This window comes from Colius striatus, chromosome 7 (genome assembly GCF_028858725.1).
Source record: "Colius striatus isolate bColStr4 chromosome 7, bColStr4.1.hap1, whole genome shotgun sequence".
Lineage (NCBI taxonomy): Eukaryota > Metazoa > Chordata > Aves > Coliiformes > Coliidae > Colius > Colius striatus.
This window is the reverse complement of record NC_084765.1, coordinates 19,639,581-19,666,284: the sequence shown is the minus strand read 5'-3', so window position 1 is coordinate 19,666,284 and position 26,704 is coordinate 19,639,581. Positions and strand designations below refer to the sequence as shown.

Sequence of the window (26,704 nt, the reverse complement as noted above, 5' to 3'; positions counted from 1 at the left end):
GGGAAGAGAGGCGGAGGTGTGCTGGAGCAGAGACTCCTCTGCATCCTATGGAGAGGACTGGTGAAGCAATGATTTGTTTGTACTTCGTAAAAGACCCCGCATCAGGGGCAGTGACTATGGCCAGAGGAGGCCGTGTCCCGTGTGAGGGACCCTGTATTGGTAGAAGCCACAGCTGCTGGGAAGAAGCCATACAGTTTAAGGACTGTGACCCGTGGGAGTGACCTTGCATTGGAGCAGTGGGCAAATGCAAGATGTCATCCTCTGAGAAAAGAGAAGTGGCAGAGAGCATCTGTGAGAGATTGACCATATCCTCCATTCCCTTAGTCCCACGTGCCGTTGACAGGGGGAGGAGGTAGAGATATCGGGAGCAGTGAGCTGGGCCCGGGAAGAAAGGAGTGATGGGGGAGTGAGATCTTAAAGTGCTGGTTGTATTTTTCTGAATCATCTTGCTCTCTTTTTGGTTTTTGGTTCTGTGGTGTTTCTTGTAGGTAGTAGAATAAACTTTCCTTACTTTCTAAGTCGAGTACTGGAATACTTTTAGCCCATAATTGGCAGTGAGCCCTCCCTGCCCTTGTCTCAATCCACAACATCCTTGGCAATTTTTTCTTCCCTCCCATTTTGCTGGGGCTCCCACTGTCCTAACAAGAGTGGGAGTGGATGAGGGGCAGTGAGCAAGAGACTGTTGTGGTGCTTCAATGACTGGCTGGGCAAAACCATGACAGCCCCACAGTGGTAGCAAGGTGAGGGATGGCAACCCACCAGCTGCCAAGAAGGCCAATGGCATCCTGGGATGCATCAAGAGTGTGGCCAGCAGGTCAAGGGAGGTTCTCCTCTCACTCTATACCAGCTCTGATGAGACCTCATCTGGAGTCCTGTGTCCAGTTCTGGGCTCCCCAGTTCAAGAGAGACAGGGAACTTCTAGAGACGGTGCAGTGGATGACTACTAAGGGGACTGGAGCATCTTTGCAGGATGAGGGAGCCCTGGCACAAGCTGCCCAGTGAGGTTGTGGAGTATTCTCTGGAGGTTTCCAAACCCACCTGGGTGCATTTCTGTGCAACCTGATCAAGGTGAACCTGCTTTAGCAGGGGTTTGGACATTGTTTGCATATGGGTCCAACTTTTGCAAAACACCTGGGTGAGTCCCATACTTCCTCAGCACCTCCACAGATCCATCATTTAGAGATGATGCTAATAAAAGGGAGTAAATATTTCCACAGCGATTGGCATCACCTAACCCTGCTAAATACACCAAGGACATGGATCAGGGCCACTGAGCAGGGGTTATGAATCTTGGCTTTCCTGAAATGGCTCCATGGCGAGACTCTGGAACATCTTAGCCCATTGCACTCACTCTTTTTAATTTAGCTTTTTCTCTGAGAGTGGTGTGAAGAAAGGAGCTGAAGCCGCAGCATTTGAGTCCTCCCAGGTTGTCTTTCCACAGTCCAGCCTTTCTCATGTCTCATTGATGCTGTTCAGGAATCACTTGGGAAAATATTCCCTCTCCTCCAGGTTTAACAGACTGAATTTCTCTGAACAGGTTTTACCTCCCATCCCAAATACTCACATCTGTCCCTTTTTGCCCTTAAATACAGCATTGTCTCTGCCCCAGGGTTTACTTTTCTCATATTTCAGTAGGAAAAGGCCCAGAAGTTATTCACTTACTGGTCCTCTGCTCTTGCTCCTCCTTCCAGTAAGTGTTCAAGTCCTTTGATGATATCTGAAGGCTCTAGGAGGTGAGTGTATGTTAAGATTCCATCCTTGGTTGCTCCTATCTGTCCTGCATCTGCCCAGGCATCCTGAGCATTTTGCAGACATCTGCCAAGGCACCCCAAGCATCCTGCATCCATCCAATCAGCCTCATCCATCCCCAACTCCTGGTCCATGGGAAGGAGAGAGGTCTATCTCTTTTCAGCTCATCCTTCAGCCCTGCTTCCCTGTAGCTCTGACTGTCTCAATTAATATTTGTGCTTTCTCTGCACTCATCTGTTTTGGTGAAGCCCATGCAGCAAGTGTTCTTATTATCCTCTGGCCAATGTGAGATCACCTCTTCAGAGGCATCCATGGCTCAGGAGGTCCCAGAGTACATCAAGGATTTTGGGTTGCTGCTTTACTCTGTGACTTATCATGCAGTTTAACTTGTATTTGAGGGTCTGGTTATCTGTTTTTGGAGATTCTGCTTGCAGACTTCCCCTGATGTCAACTCCCTCCATGTCTCTCTCCCATCTGCTCCTCCGGGTTTTCCTAACAAGCAAGCCCTGCTGAAATTCCCAAGTGCTTGTGGCCTTGATGGGGTGGTAGCAGGTCCTGTGGGAGAATAGGAGCAGGAACGACCACCTGACGGTGAGTGGCAGGAGTGGGAAAAGGAGAAAAAAAGGGGGAAAAAGGAGGGAGAAAAGGAAAAAAAAAAAAAAGAAAGGAAAAACGAGGAAGAAAAGGGAAAAGCCTTCACATTGCAAAATGCTGGATGTGTTGATCTTCCCCAGCACCACACAAGTTCACTACAAAATAAGCGAGCACAAGGAGAAAAGTGGATCCTGAAACACAGTAAACTGTGACTCCTGCTTCAGAAAGGAAGACACTCACCTCAGAGAGAAGCTCCATGTGCTGCCCATATGTCAACTCCATGGCTTCTCCCTACCTGGGTACCTCATTCTACGTGATGGTGGGCATTATCTCCCACATCTCTTCTGCTTTTTCTGTCTTCTTATGGTCAGACAGGTCATTCCAGCAACAAGGACATGGGGCATAGATAAATAGATCCCGAACTGCTAAGAATTAAAACTCCTTCCTTATTTATTTTTTAATTACAGATGGGGAAACTGAGGCAAGCAGCCACTATGCACCATGCTGTGCAGTGAGGATCTCCACAGAAAGGCAAAAGCCACCAAAAAAACCATACATATCCATGAGGAAAGAGAAACAGGACCTGCCGATATATTCAAAATCCTAATAAATTCAGGAGCATCCAGTGGCTGGTCATATGGAGCCACTACTGCCAGATAACTTTTAGCACTCCAGACACTTCTGCTTACATCAAGCAATTTGTTTTGCAAGGGATGGTCCTTGGGCAGGGATCAAGGGAAGGCTGTGCTAATGCTGCCTGACATACTTCATTTAGAAAATAAGATAAGGCAGTGAGAAGCAGTGGAAAGCTGGCAAAGCCTCTAGGGAGGAAAGCCCTTTGCACCAGAAAAGGGTGTTGAGATGCCAGTGCTGTTGGGATGCTGGTGGTACCCAAAGCCTAGCATCCTGGTACCGGGCTGGCTGGTACACCAAAAGCAGTGCTTCCCAGGCTTCAGCAAGGAAGAGCTGGCAGAGTTGACGGTGTTTCATTACTATTTTGCTGGCCTGGGACATCTTACAATGTGTCATGGTTTTGCCCAGCCAGCAATGAAGCACCATGACAGTCTCTTTATTGATGCCTCCCATCCATCCTCACCCTCATTAGGATTGAGAAGACCCCAGTGAAATGGGAGTAAAAAGATAAGCAAGGGTGTTGTGGACTGAGACAAGGGCAGGTGAGGGCTGGCTGTCAATTATGGTTCCGGACAAAAAAGACTCCAGTACTTGACTTAGAGAGGAAAGTATGAAAGTTTATTCTACAAGAAACAGAATAAAAGCAAAAAGGGAGTAGGATGATGAGAAAATGACAACCAGCGCTTTAAGATCTCCCTTCCCCATCCCTCCTTTCTTCCTGGGCCCAGCTCACTGCTCCCCAGATCTCTGCCTCCTCCCCCATCAACGGCTCGAGGTAGGCTAGGGAATGGGGGATGTGGTCAGTCTCTCACAGATGGGCTCTGCTGCTTCTCTCTTCTCAGAGGAGGACGCCTCCTGGCATTCTTCCCCTGTTCCAATGCAAAGTCCCTCCCATGAGTCACAGTCCTTAACAAACTTCTCTGGTGTGGGTTCTTCCCAGCAGCTGTGGCTTCTGCAGATACAGGGTCCCTCACACAGGACACGGCCTCTTCTGGGCATGGTTTTAATGAACTTCTTTGGTATGGGTTCTCCCAACAGTTACAGCTTCTGTGAATACGGGGTCTCTCATACAGGACACGGCCTCCTCTGGCCATAGTCACTGCCCTTGGCACAGAGTCTTTAATGAACTGACTCAGTGCCCCAATGCAGGGTCTTTTACAAAGTACAAACAAATCTCAGCTTCACCAGTCCTCTCTGCAGGATGCAGGGGAGTCTCTGCTCCAGCACACCTCCACCCCTCTTCCCTCACTGACCTTGGGGTCCACAAGGTTGCTTCTCTCTCTCTCTCCAAACTCCTTGCACCACGACCAACCAGAAAAGAAGAAAGGAAGGACAGAACAAGAAGGAACAGGAAGAACCCTACTCTTCTGGCTTCTTCTTAAAAAGTGATTGTGGGGGCAAGTAATTGACCCAGTCCCAGAAGTGGGTCTGGCTCAGAGCTGGGGAGAATTTCGAGTAACTTCTTACAGGAGCCATCTTTACAGCCCCTTCCCCATTACCTGAAATTAATCTATGTCAAATCATGACACAAGGCATGATGAAAAAACATAGATGTCTTCACGAGACATTTATTTTAAGCCAGATATTGTTCTCCAGCTGAAATAGGAGAAATTTTTAATGCTTCCTATTTTCATCGCCTTGCACGGGGCATTCATTGCTTGCGCTGACGGTGAGAAGAAACAGGGAAGGCTGAGCAATGCAGTCAGATCAGTGTTGGATTAGCTTGTGATGAAATTTCTGCAAAGTGAGGGACAAAAGGCTATGCCTGCAAAAATGCAGAGCAAATCAACCTGTATTTATTTACTAAATTAATTTCACCTTGTAGCTAAAATGTGGGGAGATCTCAGCTTTGTTATCCTAAACGTAATTGCAGAGGAGGGCTGACTGTTCCTGCTTGAGCATCCCCATCCTGTTCCCCATCTCAGCTTGGGGATTTGGGTATCCAGGAACTCACAGGGTCCCTGTCCCCTTTTGTTTCATCCCAAACCAACTGACGGATTGTTCCATCATAAATTTGTTAGGATTAATTACATCGTGTCCTTGCTGAGGTTGTTAACAAGATTATGCTTCCTCAGCCTCGCTGCTTCTCTTTCTCCCCTTTTTCCTTCCCATTTCCTTCGCATTTTTGGGCTCTGCAGTTCAAGAGGGACAGAGAACTTCTGGAGAGAGACCAGAACAGAGCCACTAAGATGATCAGGGGACAGATCATCTTCCTTATGAGGAAAGGCTGTGGGAACTGGGGCTGTTTAGTCTAGAAAAGGGAAGCCTGAGGGGGGACCTCATTAGTACTTACAAATATCTAAATGGTGAGTGTCAGGAGGTTGGGAGATCCCTTTTTTATATTGTATCTAGTGACAGGACAAGGAGGAAGGGGATGAAGATGGAACACAAAAAGTTCCACTTAAACATAAGAAAAAACTATTTCACTGTTCAGGTGAGGGAGCCCTGGCACAGGCTGCCCAGAGGGGCTGTGGAGTCTCCTTCTCTGGAGGTCTTCAAAACCCACCTGGATGCACTCCTGTGTGACTTGATCTAGGTGGACCTGCTTTGGCAGGGGGATTGGCCTAGATAATCTCTAAAGCTCCCTTCAGGCTCCTACCATTCTATGATTTCAAAGCACATTGCTTGCAGTGGGATTTTGGTTTGGTTTGGTGACGATGAACGAGCAGTAGCAGCAGCTCCATCAGGGGGGATGTCACCCCATGCTTGGGCATGAGGTAATGAGTCCCTGGCGAATTGCCCTTTCTTGGGCAATTGCCCTTTCCTGGGTGATAGTTCAGCTCATGGGCTGGGCTCAAGAGGTTGCTTTTCCATCAGCAGCTCTGCTTCTGGTTTCACAAGGAGGGTGTGAAGGTGGAAAACACAGGAGATGGCAGTGGGACCTAGTGTGCAGAGATGGGGCTAGTGTCTGGTGGCTCCTCCTCTTCTGTGGAAGCAAATTTTCTCTATGCTGGGCTGGAGGGAAGGAGGCTGCTGGTCCCTTCTTGTCTGGTCTGGAGAAACAGGTGCTTGTTCCTTGCAGCAATACCCTAAAACTGTTGTGGTTTGGGTTTTTTAGTTCCCATTTCCCCATTCCTTCTCATTTTCTCCTCAGCAACTTATATGAAATTTCCACCTCTCCCCAACCCAAAAGCCAATTTATCTCTTTTTTTTTTTTTTTCCCTGACAATCTTGTCACTTTTCCAATTGCTTCTAATGGAGGTGCCCATCACAGAGTGTACAGGCGAGGACATTAACCCAGATACGTTTTCAAGCAGGAAGGGATGCATTAATGACCATTTATGCCTCTGTTCATAGATGGTCTGGCCAAAGATGATGGGCTGATTTCTTTTGCTTTCTTGACAGATGATTTTTTTTCCCTTTTCTTTTAAATCCAGTCATGTGCAAGGCTCAGCTCTTCCAGCTGCCCGGGCCAGCTTCTGCCCTGTTTTTGCTGGAGGAAAGGAAGAACATCAAGGTGAGACCACTTACTCCGTTCCTAAAGGGAAGATTTCTTGCTGTAAATCTTCTGTAACAAATACTAAGACAGGGAAAAGTGCAGTTTTCATTAGCTGAGAGTGGCAAAATGAGCTGGATTTGAGATTTTTCAAGTGAAACCGGGGCTAACCCATGCTGTGTATCCCTCCAGCCTTGACTGGAGCAGAAAACCTTCCTTTAAGAGTAAGTGCTGAGGTCCTAATGTTTCATTATATAGCGTAAAGCAGAGTAATATTCAACCATTTACACTAATGCTGCTTATTTGCTCTTGTTGCAGAGAGTAATTGTTCATCCAGAAGCTATTAAATTAGATAAGAGCAGAACAAACAAAACTATTCATTTTATTCACTATATATTTATACACCTACCACTCCAGAGCATAAGAAACAACAACTCTGAGTGTTAGCTATTCCACTTTTGAGCTAGACAAAGACATTTGTCACAGTTGTGGGTGGTGTTTCTCCTTTTAAAGCAGCTGTAGGAATGACAAGGGGTATGTTGGGTTTATTTATCCTCCCTGCTACCAACTGAGGTTTCCCAATGGTGGTATTGAGGCCTCCACCAGGCAAAGTGGAAAACTGAGGCGGGGGGAGCATTGTCACAATCTCACCATTGACTGTGTCTGGTGAACTAAATGAGGGTTTGGGAGAAAATCCCTTGCAAGCATGTGTTATCCTGGCAAGGTTTGGAGACAATCATCTGCTGGTGACAACTGCCACCATTGTCCCTGCCTACCCAGAAGAGCCTGGGCAGCCACAGGCAGGATTGTGATGGGTTAAACCTAGGGGAACTATTAAACACCTGAGAATAGTCACAGGGAATAAAGGGTGAGGAAGTCAAGGAAGGAGATCATGAAGAAGAGGGTGGTGGGAGGAAGCTCATTGCTCCTGGCGTGGGGAGGTGGCTGTGGCATCCTTGACAGCTGATTCAAGGCTCCCTTAGGGTGAGCTGGGATTGAGGTGTCTGAGACACTCTCCCTCCCTGCCCCAGTTTCCAACTAAGCTGGGATAACTGGGACTGGTTGACAGCTCTGCCCTGTCTGTATCCTGCTCAGGATACAGCCCTCCTGCTCCCTGTTTGCAGCAGCCCAGGGCTGGGATAAAGCAATGGTGAAGCAGCTGGTCTACCTTGCAGTATTGTGTCTTCCTCCTTGGGGTCCCATGTGAGAGGTCAGTCATGGAGGTGGGGATGGGCTGTAGTACCCCAATGAGAGTCTGCTTATTAAACCAGCTCTCATTTAACCAGCATTACTGCTGGAAGAAAGATGCTCCAGGTCCTCAAACTGCTGACTTGATCCGAAATGTTCTGCTGTACCCACAGAGGGGCTAGGGGTGCCTGGGAAGCATCTGCACCCCACAACCACCATCACCCCCCCAGAGAAGCACAGCAAAATTTAGCTGCTGTATTTAGGTTACAGACACAGCCTATAAATAACCCACTCCAGAGAAATCTGCTACAAACATGTTATTAAAATCTGCTTTAAAAAACATATTATTATCCACTCTGCCTCTCTAATTAATTCTATCTCATGCCATGCATGAGTGAAACCTGCAGGGTACTCAGTATGTGTGACAGGGTGAGCTCCTCAGAGGCTGCTAGGATCCCTGGGAGAGAGTGCTGAGACCCCTTGGTGATGCTGTGGGGATGAGTAAGATAGCAGTGGATGGTTTTTAGGCTGCCAAGGTTGCCATTTGCCAGTGCTGAGACAGATAAGACACCTCGAGTCACCTTTTCTGGGCAGAGAACCCCTCAATTCTTGCATTAAGAATTAACAAAACAAATCCATTTGCCCATGGGAACAGTGGATTTGTGTTATTTTAGGGTATTAAGTTGGTTGTTGTGGGTATTGGGCCAAGCCAGGGAAGGCTGGCCTTCAGCCAGCTGATGCTGGGATTGTTTGATCCCTGGGTATTGCTGTGCTGGACATGATTAATTATGGTGTGTTGGTGGAGCAGAATGGGTCTGCAAGGGGCAAATGTTTGGTTTTACTTTGTTGAGATCAACAGAGTGATGTTGTAAGGATAGAAAACCTCCTCTAGGGTTCTGCTGGCTAGTTGTGACTGGGGTGCTTCACCTGTACAGCTGGGTGCAGGCAGCCCTGCCAGACCCAGTGGTGCACCTATGGCTGCTTCAATGCCTCCAGATGAGAAGAGCCAGAAAAAAAAAATCTCCTTTGGCTTCCCAAAGGAAGCTTTAATGTCTTTTTTTTTTTTTTCAGCAACAGCTGATGGATGGTTCTGAGCCTCTGTCCACCTTGTACAGAGCACATCTCTCTCTCAGGCTGATGACTGAAGATCTCCTCTGCCCATGAATCCAACCATAGGAGAACAGGAAGGCTGGAAGGCAAGGAGTTGGGATGTCCCTCGTGATGTCTGTTCCCATTTTCCTTGTCTGGGGTAGGCACTGGCCCTCAGCAAGGGCTGACTTGCACTTGGGCATTGTGATGATGGTCAGGCTCAGGAGATGAGAGGATGATGCCCTCTGGGAAGGCTTATGAAGGTGAAAAGCTTCATGGACTTTACTCTTACCTCAAGGAAGAAGATAGATTTTCTTGGCTATCTAAGGACTGCATTGGGTTGCAAAGCATTAAAGCAATCCAAACAGACTGGAAACCTGAGGCTGGAGCTTTGGCGAGATAAGGGAAGGAACAACATTCCTCATGCAGCACAGCTGAGATTAGGGTCGTGACAACTTCATTCAATTTACAAGAGCTAAGAGAAACCTCCAATGAAATCCAGGTGTTTCTGCATGTGTGCTGGGAGCACACAGCCATATAGCTTAAAAGGATGCTTCTTCCAGGTACCATTAAAGTCCCCAATGGCTGGTCTTACACTGCAGGCTAATCTGAACCACCAGGAAAAAAAATCTCAAAAGCTATATTTCTCCTCTTCAGGTTTTGGCTAAAACCCTGCCACTCTGGATGAGTTGTTCAGTGTGGAGTGTGCTGGGACCAGGAGCCAGGAATGTGAGTGAAGCCATGGGCCCTCCCAGCTTCATCTCTCTGTAAGCGTCCCTACAAGCCAGCTGCTGAGGGAAAGCATCTCCTAGAGTCAGTGGGCTTCTCATCCTTCGGGAAAAGAACCCCTCTGAATTCATATCCCAAACTGTGCTTGGCTATGAAAGATCTGGAGGCAACATTATTGAAGAATTTTGCTGGTATGTCCGATGAGGCTGGCACAGAGACAGGGATGCAAATCAGAAGCAAGTTAATTATAAGCTCCATTAGGAACATGGAGAGAGAAAAGAAAATCACCTTTAATTGCTGAATGTGACAGAGGAATGTCTAGAAAGCAAGGAGTGCTGCAAGGGCTCAAAAACACTGGGAAGCTATAAGGCAAAGTAGGGGAGCACATGTTTGGAGAAAGGCTACCATCCGTTGCAGACCCGCCTCAGCCATCTTTGGGTCAAGTGCGGGGTGGGGAAGGATCTGGCCAAGTCCAGTCAAGGTAATGACAGGTCTGGGACCTCTCTGCTCCATTCCATAGGTTTACCTATGTAATTACTCTTGAATTTGGCATTGGGGTTGCCCAGGTTGGGGAGGAGAGGAGCTGCCTCACCCCAAAGTTGAAATTTAGCTTTATTACTCCAGATTATATTTTTCCCCCATTATTTTCTTGCCTTCATGTCTCAAGACTGGCTCTAGGAAGGAGAGAGCTTGCACAACCCTTGTTTGGTTTTGGAGCTCTTTCCTATGGGATGCCATCACCAGCCAAATTCACAGAGAAAAAACTTTTAGACAACCCAAAAAACCCCCTGCCACTAACTGCTGAAGGATATATAGCATCACTTCATGCTCTCCCTTCTATTCCCTGGGAAAACAGGAATAGAATGTTTTGGGGGATTTTTGTGAGGCAGTAGGGTTTGTCAGGTCTGATGGCTGGGATGACAAATCCACCTTTCCCTGCCTTGGAAATTACCTCACACATAAAATCAAAAAGCAGATGGTTGAACAGAGGACTTCAAAGACACCAGTTGTCACTGGCTTAGCTGGTAGCCATTGGTCCCATTCACTTGCCCCCATAGTGGGGCAATCCCATGGGGGTTGAAGAGATGAGGGATGCTGACCTTGCTCCTGGGATTTCGTGATCTTTGATGTGCTGGGAACTGGAAAAAATGGATTTCTGACATAAACTGTTAAAAATTGTTTGTGGGAAAAGTCTGCAATTTCCTCAAAAAAACCTTTTTTTCAGGCAAGGAAGTGGAGATTCAAGTTCAGTTAAATTCCCCTTTTTTTTCACCCATGCTTTTCCTTACCTGCCTGTCTTGAAAAATCAAGTCAGTTACGGAAAATTAGTGTTAAAAAGGTGGCAGGAAAATCCCACTGTGCCTCGTAGTGACCACATATTCCCATAATTTCAATAAGGTGACACTCAGTAACTCACATAATTGGTTATCACAAATCGTCTAAAAATAATAGTAATAGAAAATAAGTCTTTAGGTGATTAAGTTGCTAAATAATTTAAGAATGAATTCATCATATTGGTAATTATTTCTGCAAAGGGGAAATAGAATGGACAGGTTGAAGAGTTAAGTTGAAATTCAGGGGTGGGAGACCCGTAAGGTGGGACAGAGGCTTAATCCAGGCTAGCAGTGTCTCAGTTTCCCCAGTAACGTGGCTTCACCTTGCCCTCTGTTTCGTGTGACACCCAATGATGTCCGCAGCTCTGTTGCTGGATACAGGCAGCTCCATTCCCATGGGATCCTTAGAAAAAGAACGGGGGAGAAAATGGTTCAGAGGGCCCAGCTACTCTGTCCCCTTTTCCCACTCCACCTCGGGAAGGAGTTTCTGTGAGGCTGTGGTGGGAGGAGTCACTGCTGGGCTGCTGTCCCCTTTCCTGTCATCCCAGATGCAGTGGCATCAAAAGTGTGGGCTGCTGGCACCATCTAGTGGGAGTGGGCATCTAGTGGACACCCGCTAGCACAGCGGGACACAGCCCCTCGTGTTATATCTTGGTGGCCCAGAGTCCCGCTTTAGATCAATGTCCTCAGGTCTAGCAGCCTGTCCCCCTTGGCCAACGCACCCCAGCGTCATCTCACGGCCTGGGGAGCAGGACCAGGTGTAGAGCCATGTGAATCCCTCATCCTTGAATCAAACCTGTAGTGTCTCATCCCATCACCTTGCCCCACATGAGAGCGATGGTAACCTTGTCCCCGCTGCAGGTCTATGTTCCATCCCACCAAGACTTATCCCTCCCTAAAATCCTGGATGTGTGCAGGTCTGGAGTGATGGGGAAGGGAGCAACCCACAGACCACTCAGGACAGGCAGCCATGAAGCCATGGAGATGTGGGAAGAGGAGGTTAGGCCAGGCTTTTCTGCCTGGCCATCTCCACACTGCCTGTTATATCAGCTCTGGTATTTGCAGTCTCTGCTGGGAGATGGAAGAAGTTAGGACGGGAGGAGGGGCAGCAAGAAAAAACAATACTGGGGGATGCAGGAAACTGGGGGGTCCCACTCAGGTCCTTTGGTAAGGCTTAGTGCTGAGCTCACCCCTAGTCAGGCTGGCCTTCGCCCCTGGCTTCATCCCTGGGCTGGGAACAAAAGCAGCAGGATGGGGGAAAAGGAAAAATCTATACATGGAAAACACATCCATATAGCTGGGACTTAAAGGAACAGGAAGGTGCTGGGCAGCTCTAGGGACAGGGAGGTGGCAGGGATTGGAATGTCTGCTCTGGCTTTTAGGGTACTGCCTTAGTATCCCCAGAGTGGAAGTTAGAGGGAAGGATGCTAGGATGTTCTCCCAGATTACTTTCTGCCTCGAAATATCGTCCCATGGATGCTGGGCTGAAGTTGTGGGGCTGTAAAAAGGCAGAGGGAGGTTTCAGGGGTTTCCTAGGCTAGGATGAGGTGGCAAGGCCCCACTGCAGTTTGCACAGGCCTTTCATTCAGTGATACAGAGGAGTGGGACAGGGTGATGGTCCTGGGATCGGGCCTCCACGTGAGACAATCACTGCTGTGAATCTGGGCTCTTCTGGGGGGAAATGGCGTCTTCACAAGCAGTGATGCAGGGCAGGACTGCCATCATGTTGCCCCATCTATGCTTTCCCCACACCGGAGCCCTGTTTGAAGACCATTGTATAACCACAAAACCTCCGGCATTCAACGCAAACACGGAAGGTGGTTGTTGGGCCAGGCCAAAAAAAAAAAAAAAAAAGTTAAAAAAACAAGCGTAAAAGCCGAAATGTCAGGTTCTTACCGCGAGCGGACGGCACGCCGCAGCTCTCCCCACCTCCCGCGGTCAGCTCCGTGCCGGAGGCGGTCCCTAGGACCCTGCGGTGACGCCCCTCCCTTCCCTCGGCGCCGCCGCCGGAGCGTGCTCGGCGCTGTTGCCCGCTGCCCGCCCCGGAGCCGCACCGCCGGGGCCGGGGAAGGGGAAGCCGCGCGGGGACTGGCGGCACGAGCGCTGTCGGGATGGCGCGGGGGGCAGCGTGGAGGCTGTGGGCAGCGCTGGGCTGCGGGCTGTGCCTGCTGGCGGGCGGGCAGGAGCAGGCGGGCGGCCGGCAGCCCTGGAGGCAGCTCATCCAGTGGGAGAACAACGGCCGCGTTTACAGCTTGCTTAATACCGGCGCCGAGTATGTACCGGCAAGGCAGGAGAGACCCGGAGGGAGCCGGGTGTTGCTGGCGGGGACGCTGAGGGGAGCAACGGGCAGCGTCCGGCGGCAGGCACCGGCAGTAGCGCCGCGACCGCCGGGCTCCGAGACGGTGCGGGGGCAGACGCGGCATCCCTTCGGCTTCGGGCAGGTGCCCGAAAATTGGCGCGAAGGCCCGGTGGGCGACAGTACCGCTTCGCAACGGCTCCGGCCCGCTGGCCGCTTGCGACAACCTTCCTCCGCCTCCTCCTCTTTCGCCTACGCCTCCGCCGGGCAGCCACCATACCCCGAATTCCCCTTTGCCCCTCAGCACGAGCCCTATGAGGCGCCCCGGGCGTACGACGAGGCGTACACCTATTACCGGAGCGCCGGCGGGGCAGCCGTGGCTTCGGCGGCAGCGGGTGCCAGCGTGGTTTACCCCTTCCAACCCCAGGCACGCTATGAGGACTACGGGGAGGAACAGAGCCCCTACAGAGCCCAGGGTCACTACCCGGCAGCTGAGCGCCCCTACGTGCCCGTCGCTCCCCAGCCAGTTGACAGCCTGGACCGCCGGTATTCCCATAGCTTGTATCACGACACGGGAGGCTCACCAGAGCAGAGTGCCACAGACACATACACCAACCAGCAATCTGCTGGCCATGACATCGTGTCAGCAGATAACCTACAAGGTCCCACCAGGACTGGGTATGGGGGCCAGTATGTCCCCTATGAGCTGCAGCCTCCTTTTCGGGCACTGGAGCCTTATGTGATGTCTCGCCCTGAGTCCTACCTGCCTGCCAGGAGCCCTGAAATGCCTCAGGCTGTCCCTGACAGTCAAGCCCGGGTCAGCGTGGGCAGTGTCTACAGGCCCAGCCACAGTGGACGGGGTAAGTCTGGAGGGGACCCTGGAATGGGTGGCAGCTCCCTGGGGTGGGATGGTGCCCTGGGGCTATCATTATCCCATGCATCCCTGAGGGCAGAGCCCTCTGTAACCCATCTCTGTTGCCAGTCACTACAAAGGTGGCAGAGGGGGTATGGGAGACCCTGTAACATATTTTGGGTATTTGAGGTGGTGAAAACAGGAAAAAAAGGGAAGGGGTGCCTGTGCCACGTCCCAGGGCATCCTGTCTTTATGGAGTGGGACTGTGCTGTGGTAGCAGGGCTACTGTGCTCATGGGGTTGTTCTGTGCTATGTCTCCAGTCGTCTTACTTTGTGGAGTGGGTCTATGCTATTTCACAGGCCATCCTGCCTGCATGGGGTGGCTATGTGCCATAAATTAGGGTCATGCCATGCTCCTGGTATGACTGTATGCCATATCCCAAGTCATCCTGGCCATGTGACCCGTGCCAGGGCATGCTCAGTTCACAAGTGGATCTGTGCTGCCTCACCTGGGGCCCATTGACCCCAATGCCCTCCCATGTTGGATGCATTGGGGCTGCATCAGGGGATGAAGGTCACAGCACAGACACTGCCACTTCATGTTCTACTGACCCCAGTCCTGATGAAATACTCTGGCTTTTGGCTGAGGCTTGCCAAGAGTATTTTTTCTTTGTGGTAAAATTGGAAGCAAGGCTGGAAGGCGTGAAGAGCAGCAGCCTGGGGAATCTGTACCCTGCCTGTCCCTTACGAAATGCATCTCAGCTGGAGCCTCTGACCCATCTGACCCAATAAGTCATCCCATCCCATCCCATCCCATCCCTGGTTTCTGGGAAAAAAAAAAATCTTATACTGGGGAAAGCATTCGTCTCAGCCCTGCCCTGTTGTGTGCGAGCAAGTAAACAAAGGAAGAGCAGCAGGGCTGGGTCAGCCCAAGATCTGTCTGGCCTTGCTGAAGATGTGTGAGAAAAAGCTTGGGGACAGGGTTTGTGCAGAGAGGATACACTTCCATATCTCTGCCTGCCGGACCAAGAGCAGTTGCTCCTCCCAGGCTGGGGATGGAGGGGCAAAGGATTCAGGGATGAGGGCTGCTGGCTGTCCCGTGTCTCTGAGGAGTGACTGCTGGGGACAGCTGCCCTGCAGATGACCCAAGGCAACAGAGGGAAATGGGAAGATGCCTGCCAAGCTTATCTTCTTGGTAGGAAAGGCTGTATCCTTCAAGGATCCTTGGAAGCAGGGACAGGAGGTGACAGTGCTGTGGGTCTGACAGGGAGGTTGAGTTTCCCATGGGTGGGTGGAAAACCCTCGTTGGCCAATAAGCCCGTCGACAGAACATCCACTTCTTCGTGCCAGAGTCTCCAGCCTCCTCCTTTGTATTACTCACTAATAAACCTGACCAGCCCAGGGAGGTGGCTGTCTGGGGCCACTCCACTTCCTGGCTTCTCCTCCAGGTTGCCTGCTGCTCTCTCCAGTCAAGCATGGTTTGGGAAAAGCTGTCACCTCACTGGGATGTTCCAAAAAACCCTCTAGCCTATCACCTGCAGGGCTACCCTTCAGGCAGGTTTCTAATTGACCAGAACACTTTAGAAAGCTGGATGTTAATTGTGTGTCTAAACTCTTTAAGGGCCTCTTAATCCCAGCTGTCTTCTCTGCCAGGAATGTGCAGCATTCCCAGCACCAGGGAGTGTGTTTAGGGGGATGGGAGTGCCCTCCAAGTAGGTGATGAAGATATCTTGGAACTTGGGAGTTGAAATAATTTCCAGGCCTAAATCTACTGGTGGCTTAATAACGCTCTCAGTGAATAAGTTCTTCCTAACATGCAATCTAAACCTCTCCTGGTGCAACTTGAGCCCATTTCCTCATGTTCTGTCATTCGTTACTGGAGAGAAGAGATCGACCTCCCACCTCACTACAACTCCCCTTCAAGTAGTTGTAGAGAGTGATCATATCTCCTTTCAGCCTCCTCTTCTCTAGGCTGAACATCCCCAGCCCCCTCAGCAGCTCCTCATAAGACTTGTTCTCTGGACCCTTCACTAGCTTTGTTGCCCATCTCTGGACATGCTCCAGCACCTCAATGTCCTTCTTGTAAGTGAGGGGTCCAGAACTGGACACAGTGTTTGACATGTGGCCTTACCAGCGCTGAGTATAAGGGGACAATCACCTCCTTGGTCCTGCTGGTCACACTTTCAGTACAGGCCAGGATGCCATTGGCCTTCTTGGCCACCTGGGCACACTGCTGGCTCATGTTCAGCTGGCTGTTGATTAACACCTCCAGGTCCTTTTCTGCAAGACAGCCCTCAAGTCACTCTGTTCCAAGCCTGTAGCATTGCATGGGGTTATTGTGGCCCAAGTGCAGGACCCGGCCCTTGGCCTTGCTGAGCCTCATGCAATTGGCTTTGGCCCATCACTCCAGCCTGTCCAGCCTCCTCTGAAAGGCCTTCCCATCTTCAAGCACATCTACACACTCGTCCAGCTTGGTGTAATCTGCAAATTTACTCAATCTCCTCATCCAGATCATCAATAAAGATGTTAAACAGAACAGGCCCCAGCACCGAGCTCTGGGGAATACCACCATTTAACAAGCAAATGGGGATCCTGAGAAGGTTCAGTAGGGCTGGGACCCTCTCAGTGAGGAGAGGAAAGGAAGGAGTATGTCGGGAGGTACTGGAGGAGCAATGGAATAGGATGAAGGAGTGCATCTTGGTCACTTGGAAGTGTCTCTATATCACTGTCCCCACTGCTCACAGCCACCCCCTTTGGTGGTCCCGCATCTCCAGGTCTGGGACCCAGCACTGCTGGGCTCAGGGAGGCAAAGTTTTCCTCCTGGAAAACTGCTAGAGCTGGGATTTTTTGGCTAAGCCTGGCACACCTGCACAAACAACGTGGCGGGTAGCAGGCTGGCCTTTTTGTATGAATTTAATTTTCATGAAGAAGGAAATCTTCTCTGGCAGCTCCCCGGGCCAGGCCAAGGGGCGGGGGAGGAAAAACAAACATTTTCTTGCTGTGGTTGTCCCTTTTTGGAGGCAATAGTGGTGGGGCTGCCAGCCCTCTGGCTTGCATGAGGTGGGAAAATGCCGGCTCAGCAAAACGGATCAGGATTTGGCCAGCCCCAAATGGGGACAGTTCTGGGGACAGTTTGGTGCCCTGCTGTGACAAGGGGATATTTGGAGAGTGGTAAGGCCAGATCCTGCCATCCTGTTAAACCCTGTGCTGCTGTTTGAGCGTTCACTGCTAGGCCTGAGATGAAAATGAGGCATGAGACCCTGCAATAACAACGGGGCCATGCAGGGCAAGCCCTGTTGAAGGGGGAACATCAAACTCCCTGTTGGGAAAGGAGTTGAGTTTCTCTCTGGAGTATCCAATAATTTCTTATAAACAACAGTGGGGAGGAAAATATGAATTATAAATGATGATTAATGTTCCTCTTGTGAGGAAAGGGGAAGAAAGTCTCTCCAAGCTTTTCCTCTCTGCGCCTGCCGCCCCCCCCCCCCCCCGCCGCCATGTGTGCAGCCCCCCTGGGTATTACATCAGCAGCATTGACCAAGTGAGTGGGGCAGGAAGTGAGCCCTGATTGAGTGACGTGATCCCTCGAGGGAAGGCAGGCTAAGAAACAAAAAGGCATTGTGTTTTTTGCCCATGGAAAAAAAAAAAAAAAGATAAAATAAGAATTAAAAAAATGGGGAAAAAAGGAAACATGCTGGAAAGTGTCTGGGAGCAAAAGGAGGAAACTGATGTGGCTGGAAACCCCCAGCCCTTGAAAGAGGATGGGAATGAGGAACGGGACAGGGATGAAGAGGAGGATGAGGGATGGGGATGAGGATAGGAGTGGGCAGGGGGAGAGGGGGTGGGGTTGCAGATCAAGATGGGAGTGAAGATGAGGATGAAGACAGGGATGGGATTGGGGATGGGGATGAAGGTGGGCATGGGGACAGGGGTGGATGTGGGGAATGAAATGAGGGGATGCAGAAGGGGATGAGAATAGGGATAGGGAGAGGCTGGCAAGCTCTCAAGTAGAGATGCTGAGCAGAGGTTGCAGCAGAGCAGGGCTTGGCTTTGCAGAGGGCTGTGAGAATGGAAATTGAGGTGGGTGCTCCTGGGGAGCATCTCCCCCCGACCTGGTCCTTCTTGAGGGGCAGCCATGAGGTTGCTTTCTGGGCTGGTGGTCCCAGAGGAGCCTTTGGGAAAGGGAGGTATGAAAAGGCTTTGTTGGTGCGGAAATGCTATCTCCAGCTGGGCTCTGAAATGCTGTTGGAAAGAGAGGCAGCCCCTGCCTGTCCCCATGCCTGCCTGTCTGTCTGTCTGCAGATTGCTTCAGCTGGGCCGCAAGTGCAGGGCAACATTGGAAACTGAAGGATGGAAGGGAGAATGGCATTGGGGGCTGGGGTTAGCAGAGCTTCCCCTTCCATCCCTGTTTTGTGGTGAGAAGAGGACATAGGGCAGGAAATAGGGACTCCCCCTTTTTAGGGCTTGTGTCACTCTCCCATCCCAGGCTGCTGCAGGGGTGGGAGCCAGGGGGCTCAGGAAGACCTCAGTAACCCCTGGCAGCATGGCTGGGCTTGGCAGCCAGCCAGAGCCAACTGTAATTGCTCCCAGCAGGATGGGCTGAGTGATCACGCTGCAGGAAAATGGAGGATTGGGATTTGCCTGCAGGAGCTGAGGAGGCAGAGGAGGGGAGGATTTTACATCTACAACTTTAAATCCAAAACTGTGGTAGTGACTGAAGCAAAATTTCCTTGCGAGGTTGGGTCAGGGAGCTTCAAGGAGGGGTCTGTTCTGTCTCCAAGCCCTGTCCTCATCTTCAGGGCTGTTCCTGTCCTCCTGGCAGGTCTCCCTGACTTGGTGCCGGACCCCAACTACGTACAAGCATCCACCTATGTACAGCGAGCTCACCTGTACTCACTGCGCTGTGCTGCTGAGGAGAAGTGCCTGGCCAGGTAGGAGCAGCTGTGAGCTGTGGGCTGCATCCTGCAGCAAGGGGAGCAGATGGAGGATAAGGACGGAGGAGGATCAAGGAGAGGGGAAGGAAAGGGTAAATAGAAAGATGAGGAAGAGGGAAGGGGAAAGGAAAGGGAAAGGAGGATGAAGGAGAAAAATGGAGGAGAGAAGAAAAGGGAAGGGGAATGAGGATGTGGTGGTTTAGCCCTTGCTGGGTGTCAAGTGTCCATCAAGTCCTAATATCGCTCCCAAAACTGGACAGGGGAAGAGAAAAATATAATGAGAGGTTTGTGAGTAGAGATAAGGACAGTGAGATTACTCAGCAATTAGTGTCACAGGCAAAACAGACTCAACTTGGGGAGAAAAAGGTTTCATTTATTAATGAACCATCAGAACAGGGAGATGAGGGCTCCTGTCCCCTGGGACTGGGGGAGAGGCTGGGCACTGACATTGACCTACCTTGATGTCCCCAGCACTGCCTACACTGCCGAAGCCACCGACTACGACATCCGGGTGCTCCTGCGGTTTCCCCAACGGGTGAAGAACCAGGGGACAGCCGACTTTCTGCCCAGCCGACCCCGGCACAGCTGGGAGTGGCACAGTTGCCACCAGTAAGTATCCCCATGTGCTCCTAAGCAGCCCCTGTTTTTGTGGCAACTTTAAGGTTTTTTTAATGGCGCTTCATCCTTTTTGTGGCTTTGCTTTGAGATCTTTGGGGTGGGGAGGGGGTATCACCTTACTTGGCCTCTTTGTCCCTAAAGCCACCAAGTTCCTGCAATCACTGTCCCCAAGAAGGGAGCTGGCAAGCTGCTGTGGACCCAGAGTTGATGGGGAGTCCCCAAAATTGCATCTCAGGAGAGGATGGTGCCATTTGTGGGGGTGTGACCCTGACTGTCCCATCCTTAGGCACTACCACAGCATGGATGAGTTCAGCCACTATGACCTGCTGGATACCACTACAGGGAGAAAGGTGGCTGAAGGCCACAAGGCTAGCTTTTGCCTGGAAGACACCACCTGCGATTTTGGCAACCTGAAGCGTTATGCCTGCACATCGCACACCCAGGTGCCTTTTGTGGGGGATGCTGGAAGGGCCCTTCGAGATTCAGCACACCCTGACCCCATTGTATTCCCCACAGGGCTTGAGCCCAGGCTGCTACGATACCTACAATGCTGACATCGACTGCCAGTGGATTGATATCACAGACGTGCAGCCAGGGAATTACATCTTAAAGGTAACCAGAGGAGATTTTTAGGGGCAAGCATGACCACTTTAGGGGTCAGCTTGGGGTGTTCTCAACCCTTGGGTTTGGGGCCATGCACCTTTTTTGGTGCCATCCCTTTACCATGGGGTCAGGCACTGCTTGTCCCCTCAGTTCTAATTTTTGTGAAAGTTCTTCCTTTGCTTTCCCCTTTTTTTAGGTTCAAGTGAACCCCAAATACATCGTCCTGGAGTCAGACTACACCAACAATGTAGTGAGGTGCAACATCCATTACACTGGCCGCTATGTCGCCACGACAAACTGCAAGATTTCCCAGTAAGGAGATGTCCATCTGTTCTGTGTCCATCTCTGTCCTTCCCTGGATTGAGTTGGGAGTTAGTGTGCCACTCTCTTGCGGTGTTTCTATTCAATGTCCTTGTTATTCTGGGAAAGAATGAAGCTGACTTTAAAAGAACACTCCCCCAGCCTTTGAAAAAATGTTCTTAAATGTCTTCCTCAGCTCATTCCCCAAATCCTGGGATATTTTCTATGTTGTATTTCAGATCTTGACGGGAGCAGAGGCGGAGGGACATCACCTGCTGCAGCTTCTGTGTCCCCCTCTTGAGAAAGGGCCTGATCTGACTCCTCTGTCTCACTGCAGACCCAGGAGCCCATCACCAGCTCCTTGAAACAACCCCAACCCCATCATTTTGTCACTTTTAAAGCAGGGGATGCAAGAAGGACTCTTTTATACTTAACTTTTCTTTAACCTTCTGGGATTTTTCCCATTTCCCAAGGTAAACCGACGCTGGAAGCAAGTTAGAGACCCATAAAAGCCATATAAATGCTGTAAAGTGCCTATCAGCAATAGAATGTTCTGGAGACTTTAAGCCCTTTGGCATTTTTTTCGGAGGGAGATGTCTCTAGCAATGCTGCCTCCCTGGAGTGGGGAAGAAGACAGCCAGGGTTTGGAGGTGCTACCCTGGCACAGATGCTGGACCACTCTTCTTGAGGTGGCTGCCACATTGGGATGCTCCAGGTACTTGTACTGAAGATACTGGAAATCTCATCACATTAACAGGGCACTCGCTCTGTTTTTTGGCTTTTAAAACTCAAGAGGGAGTCTGTGAAATGGCTGGAAGTCTTGGTTTATTATTGTTAATATTATTGTTATTTTCATGAGCTTTGAAAACAGAAACCATTAAAACCCATTGCTTTGGAGGGTTGCGTGTTTAACTGAGGCCGTGGTGCCACAGCAACAGCCCACTGAGGATGTCCCAGGATGTCCTCAGGCTATGAGTGGAATGGGGATCTCTCCAAGGAGGTGACCTAAAGAGAAAGCCATTGGCTTTTTCACATTGTCCTTTAATGCTGGCTGCTGGGGAGCAAAGCACCCAGCGCTGGGCGGGGGGGACAGAGGCCCTCCCCAAGACACTCAAAGTGCTCTTCACTGCCTGTGCTGGCTGGGAAGAGTAGTGGGGACACGGGACATCATCTGGTGACATCCTCTGTGCTTTGGGAGGCACAGATCTGTCATCGGCTGCTGGCCCCCACTTCTGCCCTCTCACTGCTATGTCCTGTCTCTATCAGCCCTTGTCTCCCCCAGCCCCGATCCCACCACCTTCCCGCAGTCAGAGCTCCTCCCAGCGTGGCGGCCCTAGTTCCCTGCCTCTGCCCCGGGCCGGCTCTGCGGGCCCGCCCGGCGCCGCCTCCCCGCTGTCCTCGGGGTCACCGTTCCCAGCCCGGAGCCGGGAGTGGCCGCCACGAGCGCGGCTGAGGGGTGCTAGGGAGCGTCCGGGGCGGATCGGGGCTGAGGGGCCCGGCGGGGCCGCTGCGGGCTCCGGGAGGCGCTCCGGGGCCGAGCCCCGCGGGGAGCTGCGCCCCTGCCCGCCTCTGGCCTTGGCTTGCCTGTGCTGGCCGCGCAGCCCTGCGCCCTCGCTGCTCCAGACCCGTCTCCCACTAGGTGTTACTGCTGCTTCAGACTGCCACCAGCACCAGCCCCGCAGCCTTTAGTTCCTCCCCAGCACTGATTTTAGAGACACTCTGGCTTCCTACAGCTCCAGCTGATGGATGCCCAGCCTGTTCCCTCTCCTGCTGATGGATGCTCTGGCTTGTTGAAGTTCTAACTTGGCATCACTTTGGCTCCCGATGCCGGACCTTCCTGATTGATACTCCGGCTTCTACACAAGCCTGCCTGCTCCTTCCCTTTCTGACATGATGGTCAGTTCTTCCCTGGCCCCTTGCCTAAGTACACCCTGAGCTTGTTTTCTGGCCCAGAAATACCACTTATCGCTCCTGAAAACACAGCTCTGGGGAGCTGCACAACTGGATTCTCCAGCCCCAGCTGCAGCATTTACTCTCCAGTGCAGGGGCTGGGACCTCAAGCTGCTACAGCAGCCCCTGGCCCAGGGGTAATGGGAGGGCATCCCCCAGCATAGGCAGTGAGTGGTTGAGAACCAGGAGGCACCAGAGGAAGCAGCCCTAGCATGCTGGGGCAGCACCCATCCACCCACTCAGGAAAAGCTTTATTGTACTTGGCTACATTTTATTACACTGTTATTATTCGTTCTCTTTATAAAAGCATCATAAATATTATCAAAGCCAACAATAAAAATATTATTACAACGCCCCAACCCACTCAGCCGCAGCACCGACGGCAGCTGTGCTGTTCCCCGGCCTCGCCTGGATGCGGCTCCGACTGCGCTGGGGAACAGCCACCCCCTCGGCAGGAAGAGGCCCAGAGCCCCGCTCCCACCGCACCAGCCCCCGAGGCCGCCGCTGCCGGAACCCACTGGGAGCAGCGAGACGCGCCGTTGCCGCTGGACACGGAAACCGCCCCCCCGGCTGGGGAGGGCCGGAGATTCCCCCTTTCCCCCTCCTGCCTGTCGGCTCGGCCCCTCCGCTCCAGCAGCCGGAGCGCAGCGCCCCCAGCGCACGCCCGCCCGCCCCACCAGCGCTTCTCGCTGGGCAGCGCCGCGCACGCGCCCCACACCCCATGGCCCACCCCATGGCCCGCCCCGTCCGGCCAGCTCGGCCAGTCGTGACTCGAGACGCCAGCCGGCCCCGCCAATCCCGAGCAGCCCGGCCGCGCGCCGCCCGCCACCTTCCCCTCGGCCGTAGCCGTCCTGCCCTCGCTGCCCGCCCGGGGCTGGGGGCTATTGCTCCGGCCGTAGCGGGAGGAGCCTGGTTTCCCCCCGCTTCCTTCCCCGAGAGCGCCGACAGTCCGGGCGGAGTGGGGTAGCTCAGACGCTGGCGTTTCCCGGCTCTGGGGACGGGATCGGGAGCGCTCTCGCTGCAGAGCCACCGCCCGCCCCCCAGGACATAACACACTCTGCGGGGGCGGCAGCGGCGGGGAGCCGGGCCGGCAATGGCGGGGAGATCTGCGAGAGATTCCGCAGCTCCTGGCCTTCTATTCCTGCCCCCGCGTTCGGCCTCTCCCCTTCTCCCTGGCCTGGTTTCCTCCCGTTCTTCAGTTCCTCTCAGCCCCACCGTCTACTGCGGCATCGTGCCCACGGACACCCTATAGCAGGGCTACCCTAGCACAGCCTGTGCCTTAGTTCCTCCCATAGGGCAAGCAAAGCTCAGGGCCCGGACCCTACCAGAACTCACTGGGCCAGCACCTTGCTAATGCCTTCAGACACCATGCCAGGCTCTGGTTTAGTGCTTAAATATCCAAACTAAATTAAAATGGAAAGAAAACCCACCCCCATTTCCACATTGCTCATGCAACAAGCAACTGGGGATAACTCCCACAAAATTGGACCACAGCAGCTCCAGACATACCAGCAAGGGCTGAGGGGCCAAAAGCACAGTGGCAAAGTATCTCAGGGGAAGAAGTAGATCCTAGGGATGATGAGACCCCGACATGGCACAAACTCCAAGGGAAACCAGAAAAAAGCCCCCAGCTGAGGCTACTTACCAGCTCTGGTGGCACAGACTACCCTTGAGGAGGGACTTAGGGCTGGGCACTCATCTTCACGGTGGTTGGGGTGTTTATGAGGCACAGCTGGGCCCTAGCAGCAGCAAACGAGGCAAATAATCATAGAATCATTTTGGTTGAAAAAGACCTTGAAGATCATTGAGTCCAACCACCGACTCGCACTGCCAAGTCCACCACTAAACAATGTCTCTCAGCATCTCTTCTATGTGGCTCTTCAGAATCTCCAGGGGTGGTGATTCCATCATTTTCCAGGGCAGCCTGTGTCGGTGTTTAACAACCGTCTCAGTGAAAAAACTTTTCCTAATCTCCAATCTAAACATCCCCTGTCAATTTTCCTCTTGTCACAGAATCATAGGATGGTAGGGGTTGGAAGGGACCTTTAGAGATCATCTAGTCCACCCCCCCTGCAGAAGCAGGTTCACCTAGATCAGTCACACCAGGAACATGTCCAGGCGAGTACTGAAGACCTCCAAGGAAGGAGACTCTACATCCTCCCTGGGCAGCCTGTGCCAGGGCTCCCTCACCTGAACAGTGAAATAGTTTTTCCTTATGTTTAAGTGGAACTTTTTGTGTTCCGGCTTCATCCTATTACCCCTTGTCCCGTTGCTATCTACTATAGAAAAAAGGATGTCCCAACCTCCTGACACCCACCCTTTAGATATTTGTAAATGTTAATAAGGTCTCCCCTCAGTTTCCTCTTCTCCAGACTAAACAGCCCCAGTTCCCGCAGCCTTTCCTCATATGAAAGATGTTCCAGTCCCCTGATCACCTTGGTGGCCCTGTGCTGGGCTCTCTCCAGCACTTCCCTGTCCCTCTTGAGCTGAGGAGCCCAGAACTGGACACAGGACTCCAGATGAGGCCTCACCAGGGCAGAGTAGATTGAGAGCAGAACCTCCCTCAACCTGCTGGATACAGTCATCTTGATGCATCCCAGGATGCCATTGGCCTTCTTGGCCATGAGGGCACATTGCTGACTCATATTTAGCTTATTATCAATCAGGACTCCCAGGTCTCTCTCTGCAGAGCTGTTCTCCAGCAGTTCGACCCCCAGCCTGTACTGGTGCATGGGGTTGCTCCTTCCCAGGTGCAGGACTCTGCACTTGTCCTTGTTGAACCTCATGAGGTTCCTCTCTGCCTAACTCTCAAGCCGGTCGAGATCCCACTGAATGGCAGCACAGCCTCTGGGGAATCAGCCAGTCCTCCCAGTTTGGTGTCATCAGGGAACTTGCAGAGGGTCACTCTGTCCCCTCATCCAAGTCATTGATGAAGATGTTGAATAAGCCTGGCCCCAGAACCGATCCCGGTGGAACTCCACTGGCCACAGGCCTCCAACTCGACTCTGTGCCATTGATCACCACCCTCTGGGCTCTGTCATTCAGCCAGCTCTCGATCCACCTCACTGTCCACTCATCCAAGCCACACTGCCTGAGCTTTCTGATGAGGATGTTATGGGAGACAGTGTCAAAAGCCTTGCTGAAGTCAAGGTTGATGACATCCGCTGCTCTCCCCTCATCTAGCCAGCTGGTTATGCCCTCATAGAAGGATATCAGGTTGGTCAAACAGGATTTCCCCTTGGTGAATCCATGCTGACTCCCTCTGATAACCGTCTTTTCCTTCATATGTTCAGTGATGATATTCAGAATTAGTTGTTCCATCACTTTTCCAGGGATGGAGGTGAGGCTGACCGGCCTGTGGTTTCCTGGGTTGTCATTCCTGCCCCTTTTGAAGACTGGCGTGACATTGGCCTTTCTCTAGTCCTCAGACACTTCATCTGTCCTCCTCAATGTCCTCTTCCTTGCTGCATAGATAAAACTACAGGTTGCACCGGTGTGTATATCCTCTGTATCTCCTGTCTTGATCAGATGAACACTTGTTCCTAACGGTGGAGACATAGGCCCGTACAAGTGGAGAGTAGGAGATATCAAATTGATGGAACTCCCTGGATGGTTTTTCCACAGTGGAGACACAGGACCGTAAAGAAGAAGAAAGACTTCCTTTGTACTTCTGGAGTTGGCTGAGCACTTCATCCACTGTTTTCCCCTCACCTTCTTTCCAGGACATGACTACCAACAAGTGGTGCACTTCAGAGGAACTTTCACCACATGGGGATGTGCACTGGACTTCGTCTGCATCGGTGGATAACTACATTGTGTGGATCATTATAAGTCACTTCTACTACAGGCAGTTCCCTTAGGTACTGGATACCTTTCTCCATGGTAGTCCACTTGCCTGGGTGACAAGTAATGTCTTCCTTGAATAGATACCTTTCCTTTAAACCTGGGAGAAGTTGCCTCCAAAGGCTGCGTACTTGTGTCCTTCTTCCAATTGCCTTGTCAATGCCTCCTTACCTAGACAGGGAGCCCAGTTGTTTGGCTTCTCTGCCCTTCGTTTTCAGGCTAGTGGCCCCATTATTCCAGCATCGGAGCAGCCAGGTGACAATGTGCTCCCCCAAGCAATGGCTGAAGTCCTTTTGCATGTCTCAGAACTCACTCAGGGATAGGGATCGGGTGGTAATTGTTTCATTCATAACTTCTGCGTCTTCCTCCTCCTCCTCTTGTGATGGTCCTGCTTCCATTTCTTCCTCCTCCCCCCCGTAATTAGAGTTTCTTCCCTTTCTAAACGAGTTGACTTTTGCGTCCAACATTTCTTCTTCTCTATAGGGGCAACCAATGGTGGCAAAGGTTGTTTTCTTTATTTAGCTGCAGTGCCTGCCACCAGGGTTTGAGTAGCCA

At 51.7% G+C, this 26,704-nt stretch overlaps 1 protein-coding gene across 1 annotated transcript; it reads left to right on the top strand.

The window, feature by feature from the left end:
* Positions 1 to 12,782: 12,782 nt before the first annotated feature.
* On the top strand, positions 12,783 to 21,237 carry LOXL1 (lysyl oxidase like 1). The gene is made up of 7 exons (XM_010202429.2): positions 12,783 to 13,908; positions 18,724 to 18,832; positions 19,307 to 19,444; positions 19,740 to 19,896; positions 19,970 to 20,065; positions 20,253 to 20,368; positions 20,596 to 21,237. The coding sequence occupies exons 1-7, from the start codon at positions 12,864 to 12,866 to the stop codon at positions 20,600 to 20,602; spliced, it is 1,668 nt and encodes a 555-aa protein (XP_010200731.2). The 5' UTR covers positions 12,783 to 12,863; the 3' UTR covers positions 20,603 to 21,237.
* The last annotated feature ends 5,467 nt before the right edge of the window (positions 21,238 to 26,704 follow it).